This window comes from Rhinoderma darwinii, chromosome 1, assembly GCF_050947455.1.
Source record: "Rhinoderma darwinii isolate aRhiDar2 chromosome 1, aRhiDar2.hap1, whole genome shotgun sequence".
Lineage (NCBI taxonomy): Eukaryota > Metazoa > Chordata > Amphibia > Anura > Rhinodermatidae > Rhinoderma > Rhinoderma darwinii.
The window spans coordinates 327480160-327496800 of NC_134687.1; the positions used below are offsets into that span (position 1 = coordinate 327480160).

General features: G+C 39.0%; 1 protein-coding gene across 1 annotated transcript in view; it reads right to left on the minus strand.

Annotated features, from left to right (window-relative positions):
• The window catches only part of GRIN3A (glutamate ionotropic receptor NMDA type subunit 3A), a 342200-nt gene that overhangs the window by 50342 nt on the left and 275217 nt on the right, over positions 1 to 16641 (minus strand). The window contains exon 6 of the mRNA XM_075825646.1: positions 5488 to 5639. Coding sequence (XP_075681761.1) covers positions 5488 to 5639 — 152 coding nt within the window. The remainder of the gene's footprint in view (positions 1 to 5487; positions 5640 to 16641) is intronic.

Genomic DNA, 16641 nt, shown 5'->3' on the forward strand with positions numbered 1-16641 from the left:
GAAAGCACCTACAATGGGCACATGAGCATCAGAACTGGACCATGAAGTTATGGAAAAAAGTAGCCTGGTCTTATGAATTACATTTTCATGTGGACGGCCGGGTGCCTGTTTTTCGCTTACCTGGGGAAGAGATGGCACCAGGATGCACTTTGGGAAGAAGGCAAGCCAGTGGAGGCAGTGTGATGCTCTGGGCAATTTTCTGCTGGGAAACCTTGGGTCCCAACATTCATGTGGATGTTAGTTTGACATGTATTACCGACCTAAAGATTATTGCAGACCTAGTACACCCTTTGCTGGCAATAGTATTCTCTAATGGCAGTGAACTCTTTCAGCAGGACAATGCGCCTTGCCACACTGCAAACATTTTTCAAGGATGATTTAGGGAACGTGATAAAGTTTCAAGGTGTTAATTTGACCTCAAAATTCCCCACATCTCAAAATGATCAAGCATCTACGACATGCAACTTATATGACTTAAAGGATCTAGTGCTAACGTCTTGGTGCGAGATATCACAGAACACCTTCAGAGGTCTTGAAGAAGTTGGAGCAGTTTCGCCTGGAAGAATATGAAAAAATCCCAGTGTCTAGATGTGCTAAGTTTATAGAGACATACCAAGAAACTTGCATTTGTAATTGCAGCAAAAGGTGCATCCACAAAGTGTTGTCTTTCAGTGGGTGGATACTAATGCTCATTAAAGTTCTGTGTGTGTTTTGTTTTTTTTGTTCTGTTTTTTTCATGTTTTTCGTCACAGCAAAAAAAGATGTTGCACCTTCAAAGTGGTTGGCATCTTGTGCAAATCAAATGGTACAAATGCGCCAAAAATCCATTTGAATTCCAGGTTGAAATGCAACAAAACAGGAAAAACACCAAAGGGGGTGGGGGTGGAATACTTTGCATTGGCATGCTATCAATGAGGTTACTAATGGTTGTCTGAGGAATGTTATACCACGCTGATACACTTGAGCACACAAATCATCAAGATTGGCTGCTGGCATCTGCCTTTACAATCGCCGACCAATGATGTTCCAGATGTGCTCGATGGGAGACAAGTCCGGAGACTACAGTGGTCCGGCTACTTTACATTATGCCACCCTACACCATAATTCCGGGTGTAGGACCGGTGTGACATTCCCTTGTAAAGGCATATTCATGGCGTTGCCCATGTGTTCTCCAGTCCAATATCCGGCTATCATTGCGTCCGAGACAAAAGCGGGACTCATCACTGAAGACAATAAATCTCCATTCCAGCCTCTATTGCCATCTTGCTGTGGACCATAATTGCCTTTGAGAGCGGTGGCGTTTGGTCAATGAAAAGCTGTAGCTGGACGTCTGGTTCGTAGCCCAATGTTGTGCAAACGCCTTGGGATGTGACGTCCAGTTTCCCTTGAAGTACAGAATGGATAACTATGCACCATTTTTCCAATCAGACGATCCGTCTGCGCAGTTGTTCACCTCCGGGCACCACTTGCTGTCATTCCTGTTCTCCCAAACTCCGGGACACGCAACGTTGAACAGAGCTGACATATTGGCCTAGGCGCATAGTGATCTGCCGGAGAGATAAACCAAGGACTTTCAGTTCAAGGATTCTGCCCCTCAAGTGGCGATAACTGGCACATCGACGAACAGGAGGCATCGCACAATCATCCCACACAACTTGATCTGATTTTTGAGGTTTCATGTGGCTAAAAAAACTTTGCTTTCAATCTGGTTTATGCCCCCCCAGATGCCACATATTGGAGCGAGGTGCTTGAAAATTTGATAATTTGCAGATCTTAGCGACACCTGCTACTTCCTCGATTTACATAACATTACGGCTTGCCCTTCTTGGTTTTGCAATTTCAATGTTGAGGAGTATATACATATATATTATTATTTAATTTTTTTAAAAGGTCCAAAATTAGGTGGAGATTCATTTCTTGATATATGTTTAGCCCAGTCAGGGCTCCGTTTTTCTGAAACCATAGATTTAAATTATAACATTCTGACTGTCAGAAGTTGCATACTTTTATTTAACTCTATGTCTATGCAGAGGATTCGGGACTCTGTATCTGAAAAATGGAGCTCTTACCTCTATAAAGATGTACTATAAAAGGAATCAGCACAAAATGTTGGATCTAAAGCAATATTGTGTTAAAATGCGAAGATCCAATTTAAAGGTTACTGTGACTTAATCATTTTAAAAAAAAAAAACACTTTAGAGTGCTGCACACTGCTACCAAGTACTCTACTTGCAACTCTCTGCAGCTCTAGAAGCTTTTTTTAATCGTCTGAAAACCTGGATGCAGGCAAGGATGCACTGTCTACTCGACCAATTTGACACAAAAGCATCTCACACAACTGCGGTTTTAGGTGCTGTATTAGCACCCATTGTTTTAACTATTTGTGCATTCTTAAAGGGTCGCTATCATTTCACTTTTTCTAAATTTGACATCATCGTTGCCAGATCTATTATTATATAATATATTATATCAACCAATTTTTGCATTGAAAACAGTAAATTACGCTCCCTATACTCTATTGCTATGCAGTTTACCACCAGTAAACAAGTTGCCTCATGACAGTTGTTATGTGAAATCTGTAAACCATTCTGTGTTTCTGTGTATACGGATTTTTTCCACTCATCTACTGCGTGCGCTGGGGGTGAATGTAAGCGCCGCAGTCAGGAGTTATTGCAGCAGCGTTGAGACACAAATCGGGGTTACATTTTTTTGGATGGTTAAATGATAAGTAGACTTTAAAGGAGTTTTCCCATGAGAGACATTTATGACATCCACAGGATATGTCATAAATGTCAGATAGATGTGGGTCCCACCTGTGGGACCGGCACCTATCTCTAGAACTTGGACCCCTGAACCCCGTTCTAGCTCTGTCTGATCTTGCTGACTCCCGGCCACTTCCTGGTTATATGGTCGTGAGTTACAAAAACAGCGTAACTCGCTGAGCTACGCTGTTTCCGTAATTTCCATAGTAGTGAATGGCAGTTACGGAAGCAGTGTAGAATGCGAGCTATGCTGTTTCCGTAACTACCATTCAGTTCTTTGGGACTCACGGAAACAGCATAGTTCAGCGAGCTACACTGTTTTTGTAACTCACAACCATGTAACCCTTTTCATGGTCGGAATTCACCTCATTCAGCCACAACACATAGCGGCTGAACAGGGTTTAGGGGGCCCCGTCCTGGAGATAGGTGCGGGTCCCAGACGTGGGACCCGCTTCTATCTGACATTTATGATATATCTTGTGGATATGTCATAAATGTCTCTCATGGGAAAACCCCTTTAAGTAAATCCCAGCACTTTTTGCCATTAGACTCACACTAAAACTGAAATAAGGTTGAAATGATTGAATCCTAACTATTGAGATACAGAATATAATCTTAAGAGTGATTTTAATTGCTACTTTAATTATCAAATGAAATAAAAAAAAATTGGAGTGAAGTATTTTTATCAGATCAGTAATTTAAATATTTGTACTTAAACAACAAAAGATTATCCATAAAGTAGGACAATCATTGTTCTGGAATTTATCATTCTGCTTTTAAGAGTTTAAAATAAAACACATAAGGGAATGTAAAGCTCAGTATAAAAAAAAATGGCAAGCTGGTAAATGCCCCAATGGAATCAGACTATTCTGTCTAATTAGCAGAGCAAAATAATCCCCAAACACTCTTTTGCTCTTGTTAGAGAAAAGGAATCTCATTTTCATTGCCAGCAATAACCCTCCTATAGGGAATATATCACCTATATTTTTTTTTTCCTAATTAAAACCACATAGGGAAATATAATCTTATTTTCAAATCTGTTTTTATTTTTTGATTGTAGATTTTGTTTTTCTATTTTCAATACATGATTATGAAGGCAGCAATCTTGCCTGAGCTGCTGATAACAGCATTTAGAGATATGCTTTACAGCAGCCACATGGACAATAGGAACCCATGGAGAGGGGATCCATTGATTTCTAAAGGAGATTTTTCTGTGGCATGCTCTGTGACCCGTGCAGAGGTCATTGTGCAGTAAGTGATAGGAGGGAAGCTGTATCCATCACCTATTGTCAATGGTGGATCCTGTGTTATTTATATATATATTGGTGTCACCTTTCATTGTAATCCTGCCTGTCATGATAATGAGGGGACTGCTGAGAAGTGATCTCTACAGAACAGGAAGGGTCAGTCTATTATGAATGGTGGATCCTGTATTATCTTTATATAGTGGTTACCTTTCATAGTAATCCTGCCTGTGATAATAATGAGATGACTGCTGAGAAGTGATCTGTACAGAACAGGAAGGGTCAGTCTATTATGAATGGTGGATCATGTGTTATCTATATATGAGGTGTTACCTTTCAGTGTAATCCTGCCTGTCATGATAATTTGAGGACTGCTTAGAAGTGATCTCTACAGAGCAGGAAGGATCAGTCTATTATGAATAGTGGATCATGTGTATCTATATAGAGGTGTTACCTTTCATTGTAATCTTGCACCTGTGATGGTAATGAGATAACTGCTGAGAAGGGATCTCTACAGAACAGGAAGGGTCAGTCTGTTATGAATGGTGGATCATGTGTTATCTATATATGAGGTGTTACCTTTCAGTGTATTCCTGCCTGTGATGATAATGAGAATAGATCACTACAGAGCAGGAAGGATCAGTCTGTTATGAACGGTAGATCCTGTGGTATCTATATATAGGTGTTACCTTTTATTGTAATCCTGTCTGTGATAATAATGAGCTGACTGCTGAGAAGTGATCTCCACAGAATAGGAAGTTTCAGCCTATTGTGAGGTTCAGTGGCCATAATGAAAACTGTCAGATTTTAGGATTATTTTTTAATATAGATAATGATATAGAAAATAAAAAAAAATCACCAAAAATTCTTAAAAAATATGTTTGACAGAAGAACTTGATTTTAATAATAGGTCATTTTCTGATGACACATTCTCTTTTACATAAAAATATTATAATCAAGATAGTCGTTAGGCATCATAGGTTGACTCTATTGTATTACAGTGTTGGAATATTAGTATATAGTATAGAAATATAAACTATCTAGTTTAACCTAAAATTCCACAGAAGGGTTTTCAATTCTTAGTTATTTTGTGACCTTATATCCATGATGGAACAGTAATGGAATTCAGAAAAAAATGTGTTGTCTCATAAAGTTAATCTCTTTTTTAATAGAAGCCGGCCCATTGATAAGCCAATTCCCACTGGTCTGTCTGATCATACTCTGTAGTATTACATGCCTGCATTCAAATAAATTGGCAACCATGTAATGGCTTGGTCCACCAGAGTGGTAGACACTTTCACAGAGCGGCTGTCTTATCTGACTCATAGAGGGTACCACCTTCTTGACATCCATGTGTTGTAATAAGACATATAGAAAGGAATTGTCATTGTGAGACAACCCCTTTAAAATCCAACAGAAAATATTAAACTACATCTTTAATATAAATGTATAGAAACATCATATTTAATATAATAGATTACCTCAGTGACTGCAAAGCTTCTCTTTCCACAAGGTACCACTTTATACCACTTATCATGAAGCATATCCATGTAGCCACTTGACTTATACAGACTGACCAATTCTGATATGTTTGACGTCAAAGGAGAGTTGGGGGGTAGACCAATGCCATAACCTAAAAAACATATACACATAATAAAATGAAAGCTCAATAACTGGTTATTAATATGTATGTTCTGTCAAACGATTGATTATACAATACAGTAACATTTCTAGTGTTTTCATGCAAAATGTTAGCTTTGTTGTAGCCTTTTAAGATACATTTCTTGTTAACTGACATCATATACAACAACACTTTTCTGTAAAAAATGTTAACTGAGACATAGTAGTGGACATTAAAAAGGCATGTTGAAGCAAAACAACAGCATAATAATAATAATACTAATATGATAACAAATAATACGGAATAATTATATATGCCTAAACACAGCTACAAAAGATAAACAAGTATAACAAAGTTAATTATTAGCAAATAAAGCAAATCTTTATGAAAGATCATCTTCCATATCCTTCACTGGTTAAGCTGAAAAGACAATTTGTTGCAATGGATATGTATGACCCTTTTACTAATGTTCCTCCAGTTATACAATGCTTGAACCTAATGTTTAACTGTGCCTCAGAGAAACGCAGAGTGGACAATGGCCAGTCTTGTGTTCTTAAATAAAAATTAGGTAAAAATTGTGGTAGAGTATCATCACTTTCAGGGCTCATGCACATGATATATACTCCGTATAGAACTCTATTACAGAGGTTTTCTTCTAAGAAAGAGTACCTCTGTCATATATCATCCGATGGAACATGGCACCTTTTTTTTCTATCAGATTCCGTATGCCTCTATGAAATGAAAGTCATACAAAGCCACAGTGGGGCCCTGGAAACTGCTATAGCAGACTACAATTTATTACTTCCGCAGTTTCATAAAACATCCATGTGCATGAGCCCTAAAGGAAAGTTTCGTTTTTACATTTTATCAACTCCTTAAGGACCGGCCTATTTTAAGCCTTTTTCCATTGACGTAGCTGTATGATGGTTTGTTTATTTGCAGGACAAGTTTTATATTTTACATAAAATTTATTGATTACCATTTATTTATTTTTTTAGCGGGGGGCGGGGAATGGTAAAAACCCCAGCAATTCTGCCATTGTTTTCTGCATTTTTGTTTACGCTGTTTTCCGGCTGTATAAATAATGTGTTAACTTTATTCTATGGATCATTACGTATATGTTGATATCATAAATCTATGTATCAAATATGACCCCTCCCTCTGTCAAACTCTTTTGGTGCCACAGTCACTATTGACCGTGGCATTGTTCCTATTGCTATTTGTCTCTGTTCCTGACTCCTGAGTCCACACCGCCTTTCACGGGTTAATTGGTGACGAACCGGGAGATTCCTTACACTCCGCACTTTATTCTAGCTAGCGCCAAACTGATTGCAGCTTAGCGAATTTACTTCTTTGGTGAGAATCGTAACACCATAGGTCTTTTATTATGAGACCACCAAGAAATGGTCTACCATGCAATAAAGAATGGCTTCCTGCTGAACTACTGTATCACCATTTCAGCTACATTTTAGTTCACATATTAAATAAAACACTTGGTATTTTAACACACCCAATTGATACTTAACAAAGAAGAAAAAAAGATAAAGACAGTTGTCCCACATGCACACTATCATCTTGCCCCTTTAAATTTGCCATCTGAATATTTACACACATGTAGCATAACAAAATACCATTTTATTCAAATTGTATGCACATTTCTAGTTTTATTGCACACCCTTTAATACATGTAAAGCTGTATTCTGAGTCACTGGAAAGGTCCTTAGTATTTACAGCATGAATGGAAATTTAGTACATTCAAGGCAAATTATAGTTATTCTCACCTACTGTATAAATTGTAAGGAAATTGTAGCAGAGGCTTCAACCAAATTATTATTCTGGAAAATAGCTTTTGTTCCTAAATATATTTCAGTAGGAGTCATTTAAACCCACTCACCATCAGCTGCAGAATGATTCTGTGGGCTTTCCGAATGTTTTTTTTAATATAGTGTAATAATGTAGCCTGACAATACAATCATTTCTGTGATCCCATTTCTTACCTCACCATTCTAAGACAGCAGAAACTTCTTTCATGACTTTATAACTTGCACTGCTATATATATATATATATATATATATATATATATATATATATATATATATATATATATAAGTTTAGGGTCACTTGGAAATTTCCTTATTTTTGAAAGAAAATCAATTTTTTTTTCAATGAAGATAACATTAAATTAATCAGAAATGCACTCTATACATTGTTAATGTGCTAAATGACTATTCTAGCTGAAAACATCTGCTTTTATGGTAGCACCACTGTAAACAGTTTTGATGTTTAGAGGAACTATAAAACTGACCTTCCTTTGAGCTAGTTGAGAATCTGGAGCATTACATTAGTGGGTTCGATTAAACTCTCAAAATGGCTAGAAATAGAGAGCTTTCATGTGAAACCCGACAGTCTATTCTTGTTCTTAGAAATGAAGGTTATTCCATGCGAGAAACTGCCAAGAAACTGAAGATTTCCTACAATGTGTGTACTACTCCCTTCAGAGGACAGCACAAACAGGCTCTAACCAGAGTAGAAAGAGAAGTGGGAGGCCCCGCTGCACAACTGAGCAACAAGACAAGTACATTAGAGTCTCTAATTTGAGAAATAAACGCCTCACAGGTCCTCAACTGGCAGCTTCATTAAATAGTACCCGCAAAACGCCAGTATCAACGTCTACAGTGAAGAGGCGACTCCGGGATGCTGGCCTTCAGTGCAGAGTGGCAAAGAAAAAGCCATATCTGAGACTGGCTAATAAAAGGAAAAGATTAATATGGGTAAAAGCACACAGACATTGGACAGAAGAAGATTGGAAAAAAGTGTTATGGACAGACGAATCGAAGTTTGAGGTGTTTGGATCACAAAGAAGAACATTTGTGAGACGCAAAACAACTGAAAAGATGCTGGAAGAGTGCCTGACACCATCTGTCAAGCATGGTGGAGGTAATGTGATGGTCTGGGGTTGCTTTGGTGCTGGTAAAGTGGGAGATTTGTACAAGGTAAAAGGGATTTTGAATAAGGAAGGCTATCACTCCATTTTGCAACGCCATGCCATACCCTGTGGACAGCGCTTGATTGGAGCCAATTTCATTCTACAACAGGACAATGACCCAAAGCACACCTCCAAATTATGTAAGAACTATTTAGGGAAGAAGCAGGCAGCTGGTATTCTATCTGTAATGGAGTGGCCAGCGCAGTCACCAGATCTCAACCCCATAGAGCTGTTGTGGGAGCAGCTTGACCGTATGGTACGCAAGAAGTGCCCATCAAGCCAATCCAACTTGTAGGAGGGGCTTCTGGAAGCATGGGGTGAAATTTCTCCCGATTACCTCAGCAAATTAACAGCTAGAATGCCAAAGGTCTGCAATGATGTAATTGATGCAAATGGAGCATTCTTTGACAAAAGCAAAGTTTAAAGGAGAAAATTATTATTTGAAATAAAAATCATTATTTCTAACCTTGTCAATGTCTTGACTATATTTTCTAGTCATTTTGTAACTCATTTGATAAATATAAGTATGAGTTTTCATGGAAAACACAAAATTGTCTGGGTGACCCCAAACTTTTGAACGGTAGTATATATATATATATATATATATATATATATAAATATATATATACACACTAATCAGACATTATATTAAAGTTAAAGTTAACATGTTATAATGGCTCCTGTGAATGGGTCAGAACATTTCTAAAACGGCAGCTCTTGTGGGGTGTTAGTGTCTACCAAAAGTGGTCTGATGGAGGCCAACCGGTAAACTGGCAACAGGGTCATGGGCACGCAACTCTCAATGATACCGATGAGTAACGAAGGCTAGCCCATCTGGTATGAACCCACAAAAGAGCTACAGTAGCACAAATTTCTGAAAAAGTTAATGCTGGTTATAATTTAAAGATGGCAGAACATACAGGGAATTTCAGCTTGCTGCATTTGGGGCAGTGTAGCCTCAGACTGGTTAGCGTGACCACTGCCGAAAGCACCTACAATAGGCATGTAAGCATTAGATCTGGGCCATGGAACAATGTTAGAATGTGGCCTGGTCTTATGAATCACATTTTCTTTTACATCATGTGGATGGCCAGCTATGTGTGTGTCGCTTACATAGGGTAGAGATAGCACCAGGGAAGATTGCAAGCAGGCGAAGGCAGTGTGATTCTCTATTCCCTAAAGGCAGTGGCCTCTTTCAGTAGAATAATTCGCCCTGCCACACTGAAAAAATTGTTCAGGAATATTTTGAGCAACGTGACAAATAGTTTAAGGTGTTGACTTGGCCTCCAAATTCCCTAGATCTTCATTTGATCGAGCATCTGTGGGATGTGCTGGCAAAACAAGTCAGAATCATGGAGGCCTCACATCATAATTTACAGGACTAATAGAATCTGCTGCTAAAGACTTGGTGTCAGATACCACAGGAGACCATTAAAGGAGGAGGAATTCATGCCTCAGCAGGTCAGAGCTGTTTTGGCAGCATGAGGGGGACCTACGCAAAATTAGGCAGGTGGTTTTAATGTTATAACTGATTGGTGTATATTTATATAAATACTCCTTAACATTGAAATTGCAACACCAAAAAGGACAAGCCGTAAGGTTATGTAAATAGAGGAAGTATCAGGTGTCGCTAACATCTACAAAGTATCAAATTTTCAAGCACCTAGCTCCAATCTGTGGCATGTGGGAGGGACCTAAAAGACAGATTGAAAGCAAAGATTTTTAGCCACATGAAACCTCAAAAATCTTATCAAGTGGTGTGGGATGATTCTTCCTGTTCGTCAACATGCCAGTTATCGCCATTTGTCACAAACTGAGAGGGACAGAATCCTTGAGCTGAGAGACCTTGATTTATCACTCTGGCAGATCACTACGCGTCTAGGCTGAGATGTCAGCAATGGAATGTTTCGTGTCTCGGAGGTTGGGAGAATATCAACGATCAGGAATGAACGAACCTTTGCACGGACGGATAATCGGATTGGAAGAATGGCACGTAGTGATCAATTCTGTACTGCAAGTGAAATTGGACATCACATCCCAAGCCTAGGGAGGCAACCAGTATCGACACAAACCATCACAAGGCATTTGTACAACATTTGGCTACAAGCCAGACGTCCAGCTATAGTTCCATTGACCACACGCCACCGCTCTCAAAGGCTATCATGGTGCACAGCAAGTCGGCAATGGAGGCTGGAATGGAGGTCTATCCTCTTCAGCGATGAGTCCTGCTTTTGTCTCGAACGTAATAACAGCTGGAGATTGGTCTGGAGAACACGTGGGCAACGCCATGAAGAGTCCTTCACAAGGGAATGTTACACCGGTCCTACTCACGGTATAATGGTGTGGGGTGGCATAATGTACAATAGACTGACCCCTCTAGTCTTCACTTCAGGTACTCTAACAGCTCAGCGTTACATTGATTTGGTTGTGGAGCCAGTGGTACGGCCATTTCTCCAAAGTGTCTCAGAAGCTGTTTTTCAACAGGACAACACCAGGCCGCATGTTGCTTGTGCTACTGTGAACAGCCTGCATGGTCTAAATGTGCTACCATGGCCTGCAGCATCTCTAGACTTGTCTCCCATCGAGGACATCTGGGACGTCATTGGTCGACAATTGCAAAGGGAGCGGTCAGCAGCCAATCTTGATGATTTGCGTGCCAAAGTGCATTAAGCGTGGCACAACATTCCTCAGATTTCCATTAATAACCTCATTGATGACATGCCAAGGCGTGTAAGTGTGTGTATTTCTGCGGGTGGCATACTCAATATTGAATAATTCAAGATGTTTGGAATATTTTGTTTCCACTTTTTATCATTTGCATATCATTATCATGTCTATCGATCCTGTGATTTCCACAATTCCAAAAGTTTTATTTCTTGGTGTTACAATTTCCCTGTTGAGGAGTGTATTAAAACCATACTTGACCTAAAGTGAATGTCCAACCTTTAAGCACTAGTCATTTTGACATCCAAAATTCTGTGCTGATTAAAGGGGTTATGTGGGGACCAAAAAGTATTAGCAGTGCACTCACTGCAGTATGTTAGTATACTTGCTAATATACATTTTGGTTCCCCGTCGGTCTGATTATGAGATTTTAATTGATTTTTATAGCGACTCTTCGCCATGTCACCGGCCCCGCTGTACTCTATGTACAAGCAGTAGTACAGCGATTACATAGAGTACAGAGGGGCCGGTCACATGATGAAGAGTCGTATCATCATGAAGGAAGACTGTGCAACTAGACTTCCCCGGGTAGCGCTATAAAAACCTATTAAAATCTCATAATCAGCGCGACGGGGGACCGGAATGTATAATAGTGAGTGTCCCCACATACTGCGGTGAATACGCTGCTAATACTTTTTGGTCCCCATATAATCCCTTTAATGTCTTACTATATCTTTATAGCGGTCAGAGCTCTATTTTTTTAAAACAGACTTTCAAATAGAATTAAATAATAAAGTCCAGGCTTCCTGCAGCCCCCACTGTAGGTAGCCTAGAATCTTATTGCATAATGTTTTATTTTTTTGTTCAATGTATTTATAGTATGCAGCAAGCTTTTCTCATAGCTCTTCTCAGTAGTTACAGCATAACTACCCCCAAACAACCCCCTCTTGGTAGTCACGGCAAGCCCCCCCCCCCAGTAATCACAGCAGGACTAGACACAGTCTAACTTCTATACCCATGTACTAACCTACATGGTGCACCCTCTTCTGGCAGAAAGTAAAATATATATGTCTATTTCCAGCTGCTGTATATCGCTTCCTGCATTGGTCTTTTGCTAACAGACACCAATGCAGGAGAAGCAAAGCAGACAGAGTAGGCAAACAGGATTTGTCCAGCCCTGTGTTATATGTATCCATGCTCCTAGATATCTTAGTGTAAGTATTATAAATATGTAATGATACACATATGAAATTATATCTCTGATGGATGCTATCCACGTTTCACGCATCAATTACATTGAAAAAAAAAGTTCTTGCAAGTGAGTGAAAAACACATGCCACACGCAAAGCACACTTGTGCAAAAACGCAACGCACACAACCAGATTTACACGCGTTTTCTATGCGCGTAAATCTGTCACTATTCTTGTACTATCCCTAAGGGGTAAATTTGGCATTTCTGGGGCCCCAAGCAAAGTTATGTCTCGAGGCTCTAATCAAAGACACCTGTAGAGCGTTCCCCACACAATGCCCCCTGTATATAGTAGGGGCACAATCCCCCTTATTGTTTCCACACTCAGTCCCCCTGCCATACTTTCCCCTTGTATACAGTGCCAGGCAGTCCCCTGTAGGTAGTCCCACATACACACCTTGTCTCAGCAGGCAGTATCATACATGATAGGCTTAGATACATGGCCCCAGCAGACAGTATCACATATGATAGGCTTAGAAACATGGCCCAGCAGTTAGTATCACACATGATAGACTTAGATACAGGACCCCAGCAGTCAGTATCACACATGATAGACATAGACACAAGGCTTCAGCAGTAAGTATCCTTGTACTAACATATGTTCACCCCACCAAAAAAAATGTGTGTGTGTGTGTATGTATGCATGTGTGTGTGTGTGTGTGTGTGTGTGTGTGTGTGTGTGTGTATGTGTCTGTATGTATGTATGTATATATATATATATATATATATATATATATGAGACATTATATCTGTAGCACTCTGACCCTATATCCATGGATAGGATTAGATACAGTGGCTCAGCAGACAGTATCACACATGATAGGACTAGATATAGCGCCCAGCACGCTGACATTGCGGCTCCAGCGCTGGGCCCAGGAAAACGTTAGAATTATAATTGTTTTGCTTTTTTATGTGTTACTAATTATTTTTTTTGTGTTTGTGTTTTTTCACAGGTTTGGTTATTGGACAACGTCGATGACGTTTTTTTTAAATTCTCAATAAAATGGTTAATGGGGGTTGTGTGTGCGTGGTTTTATTTCAATAAAATATTTTATCTATGTCTGTATTTTCTTTTAAACTTTATTACTACTGCTTTAGTAATAGCTGCAGGCTGATTGAAGTTTGGTAGCAAAAGGAACCACATAATTACACCTGCAGTTTTCTCCTTGTTTTGCTTCATCCATGACAGGGGGGGCATGATCTGAAAGTAGACTAAAGTTTCTATCAAGGAGGTAATACTTCAGTGATTTAAGTACCCACTTGATCAACAATATTTTTAAAAATTCCCGCAGACACACTCCAAAATATTGTAGAAAGCCTTCCCTTAATAGTGGAAGCTGTTTTAGTGGAAGCTGTTTTAGTGGAAGCTGTTTTAGCTGCAAATCAGAAACAAACTCTATAATAATGGCTATAGATTTAGAATTAGATTCCAAGAAAGGTCCTGTAGTTTTAATGTGCAGGTGTCCCAATACTTTTGTCCATATAGTATATTTATGTTTTCTTCTGGTAAATTAAAAATACTGACTCTCATGTCTCTTAGCAATAATAATGTAACAAAAATGGCAAGTCATCTACCACATTTTCTCTATAGAACATTTGATGACTATTCAGTATATAACCTCTGACTACTATTCGAGGTTACTTAGCCATAAAAGTATGTAAGCCATTCCAGTAATATATGAAAGTAATTAGAAAACAGCCTGTTAATTTGACACGGCAATTTAGCAATTCTTCGGGAAACAATGACCTTTAACGATTGGCTTTCAAAACTCACAAGATTTGCTTAAGTTGTTATGGAAATTAGAGAAACCATTTTCTATTTATAGGATATATTGTGAAGTGGAGTCTGTACAGATATATACATAATACACATGACTCACTTATTCAAAGCTAAATTCCATATATGATATGTAACAGGTACATGTTTTAGTAGGTTTACGAGTCTCCAAATGGTACAATTAATAGTAATAGACGATATTATTAATATAATTTCTTATCTGCCGTTTTTGCAGATTTTTTTCGATCTCTATTTATAATGTAAATCTACTGTTCCACGAAATCTCAATGATAGTCTATAAAATTGAGACTGTGCCCGTGCAGGCCCTTTGACTACACTAAACTATCCTGTTTATGGAACCAGTTTGAGATGATGCGAGCTTTGTTACTTAGATGGCTTATAATCCTCCCGTGAGGGTGGCCATAAAGATATGTACAGTGTATGGTCAGCAACTATACTTGGGTAGGATGTGGTATTTAAACAATGGACAATTGAGGGGCCCACTATGCCAAAACATGTCCAATGCTAACATGCTTCATGCCACTACACATCAACCAACACAAGATTAAACCGTTAATGAAATGCAGAAAGGATCCACGGTGAATCAGAAATTGAGGTTTATTAGACCAGACAACATAATTCTAGTTTTCAGCCTCCCAGTTTTGTTAAGCTATTACCCACTTTAAACTTTGTATCCTGTACTTATTTGACAGGAGTGGATTACAGTGTTGTCCTTTGCAGCTGTAAGGCCTCATGTACACTTAATACACTTGTGTATTTGTTCAGTATTTGCATCCACTGATTTTGGCTAAAAAAAAATAAATATAAAAAAATGGTGTGCATTGAACTATTCCATATTTTATTCTGCAACAAATCAGAAAGTTTATTGAATACTGATCAACAGTAAAATACTCCTTAGCCTAGACTAAATTGTATCGACTTCTCAGCAGTTAGCAGGACTAGGTCTAGCAAGTTAAATATAAACAAAAAGGTCTTAAAGGAACAGTGTCACCCAAAAATTTTTTTTTATATCAGCTTTATGTTAGGGTTTTATTAAAAACGTTTATATTTATTTGTGTGTTTGTGTGTTACTTTTTTCTATTTTTACACTTTTTCTTCCCTATGGGGGCTGCCATTTTTTTTTTCCATTTCTGTATGTGTCGATTAACGACACATACAGACATGGAATACGGCAGCTCCCGTCCCATAGGGAATGCGAACGGGGCCCGTTCCATCCACTATGGTGTACGCCGTGTGTGTGTTGGAACGGCGCATGCGCCGCTCCCACACAGTCCAATTTGAAATGCGCGCCGTCTGGCGCCATTTTCCTGTGGACCGGAAGTCGCGGCCAGATAGTAAGATTACTACTTCCGGTCGCGGCTTCCGGACTTGTGCACATGGAGCAGCGGCAGCAGACGGAGCCGACGGACCGGAGGGAGCGGCGGCGACTGGAGCAGGTAAGTGATTTCTATGTATGTTCGTGTTTCAGTGTGTGTTTACTAGTGTATGTAAACCTTCTACACTGTGTGTTAGCTCAAAAAATGGCGACACACAGTGTAGGAGGTTAGACCGTTCAAACCCCTCGTTTCTCCCGACACTAGCCAGGATAAAGGAGGGGGGGATTCTGAGAGCTCACTAGAGCGAGGGATTTTTTCCCAATTTTGCAGCATAAAGCAATGTGGTTGCTTTACCACATGCAATGCTGCAATTTTGGGAATTGCTCCATCTAGTGACCAGTGCTGGGAAATCTTATAAATTGAATCCAATTTATAATATTTCCTGACTCGTGAAAAAAATAAAAAAAATTAGAACAATGTTTAATCACCTATACACTAATTGTTTAACTAAAAAAAAAACATGTTTTGCTGGCAACACATTCCCTTTAAGGTACCGAAACACAAAGTATATAAAAACAAATTCTTTACATAATCATTAAGCTTTGTTTACACTAAACTCAGATTTACACTTGTAGACTCTACAGTTCCCCCCTATTATATTCAGATGCTATTTAAAAGTCCAACAATTTTTTCGTTTGGTTGAGTTCTGGTCTAGACTTGGTCACTAGAGCACGTTAACATTGTAGTTCTCTAACTATTCATGTGTACTTTAGTTTTGGCTTTATGTTTGGTGTTGTTGTCCTGCTGGAATATAAATCTCTATAGTCGCCGCTCTACTCCAGACTGCAGCAAGTTTTCCTTCAGGATTTTTGGGGTATTTTGTTTCATTAGCTTTATCCTCTATTTTCACAAGCCTTCCAGAGCCTACTGTAGAGAAGGTTTACAGCATAAGGCTACCAGTGTAAGAATGTAGGTGTGACCCCAATCTTTAATGGATCAC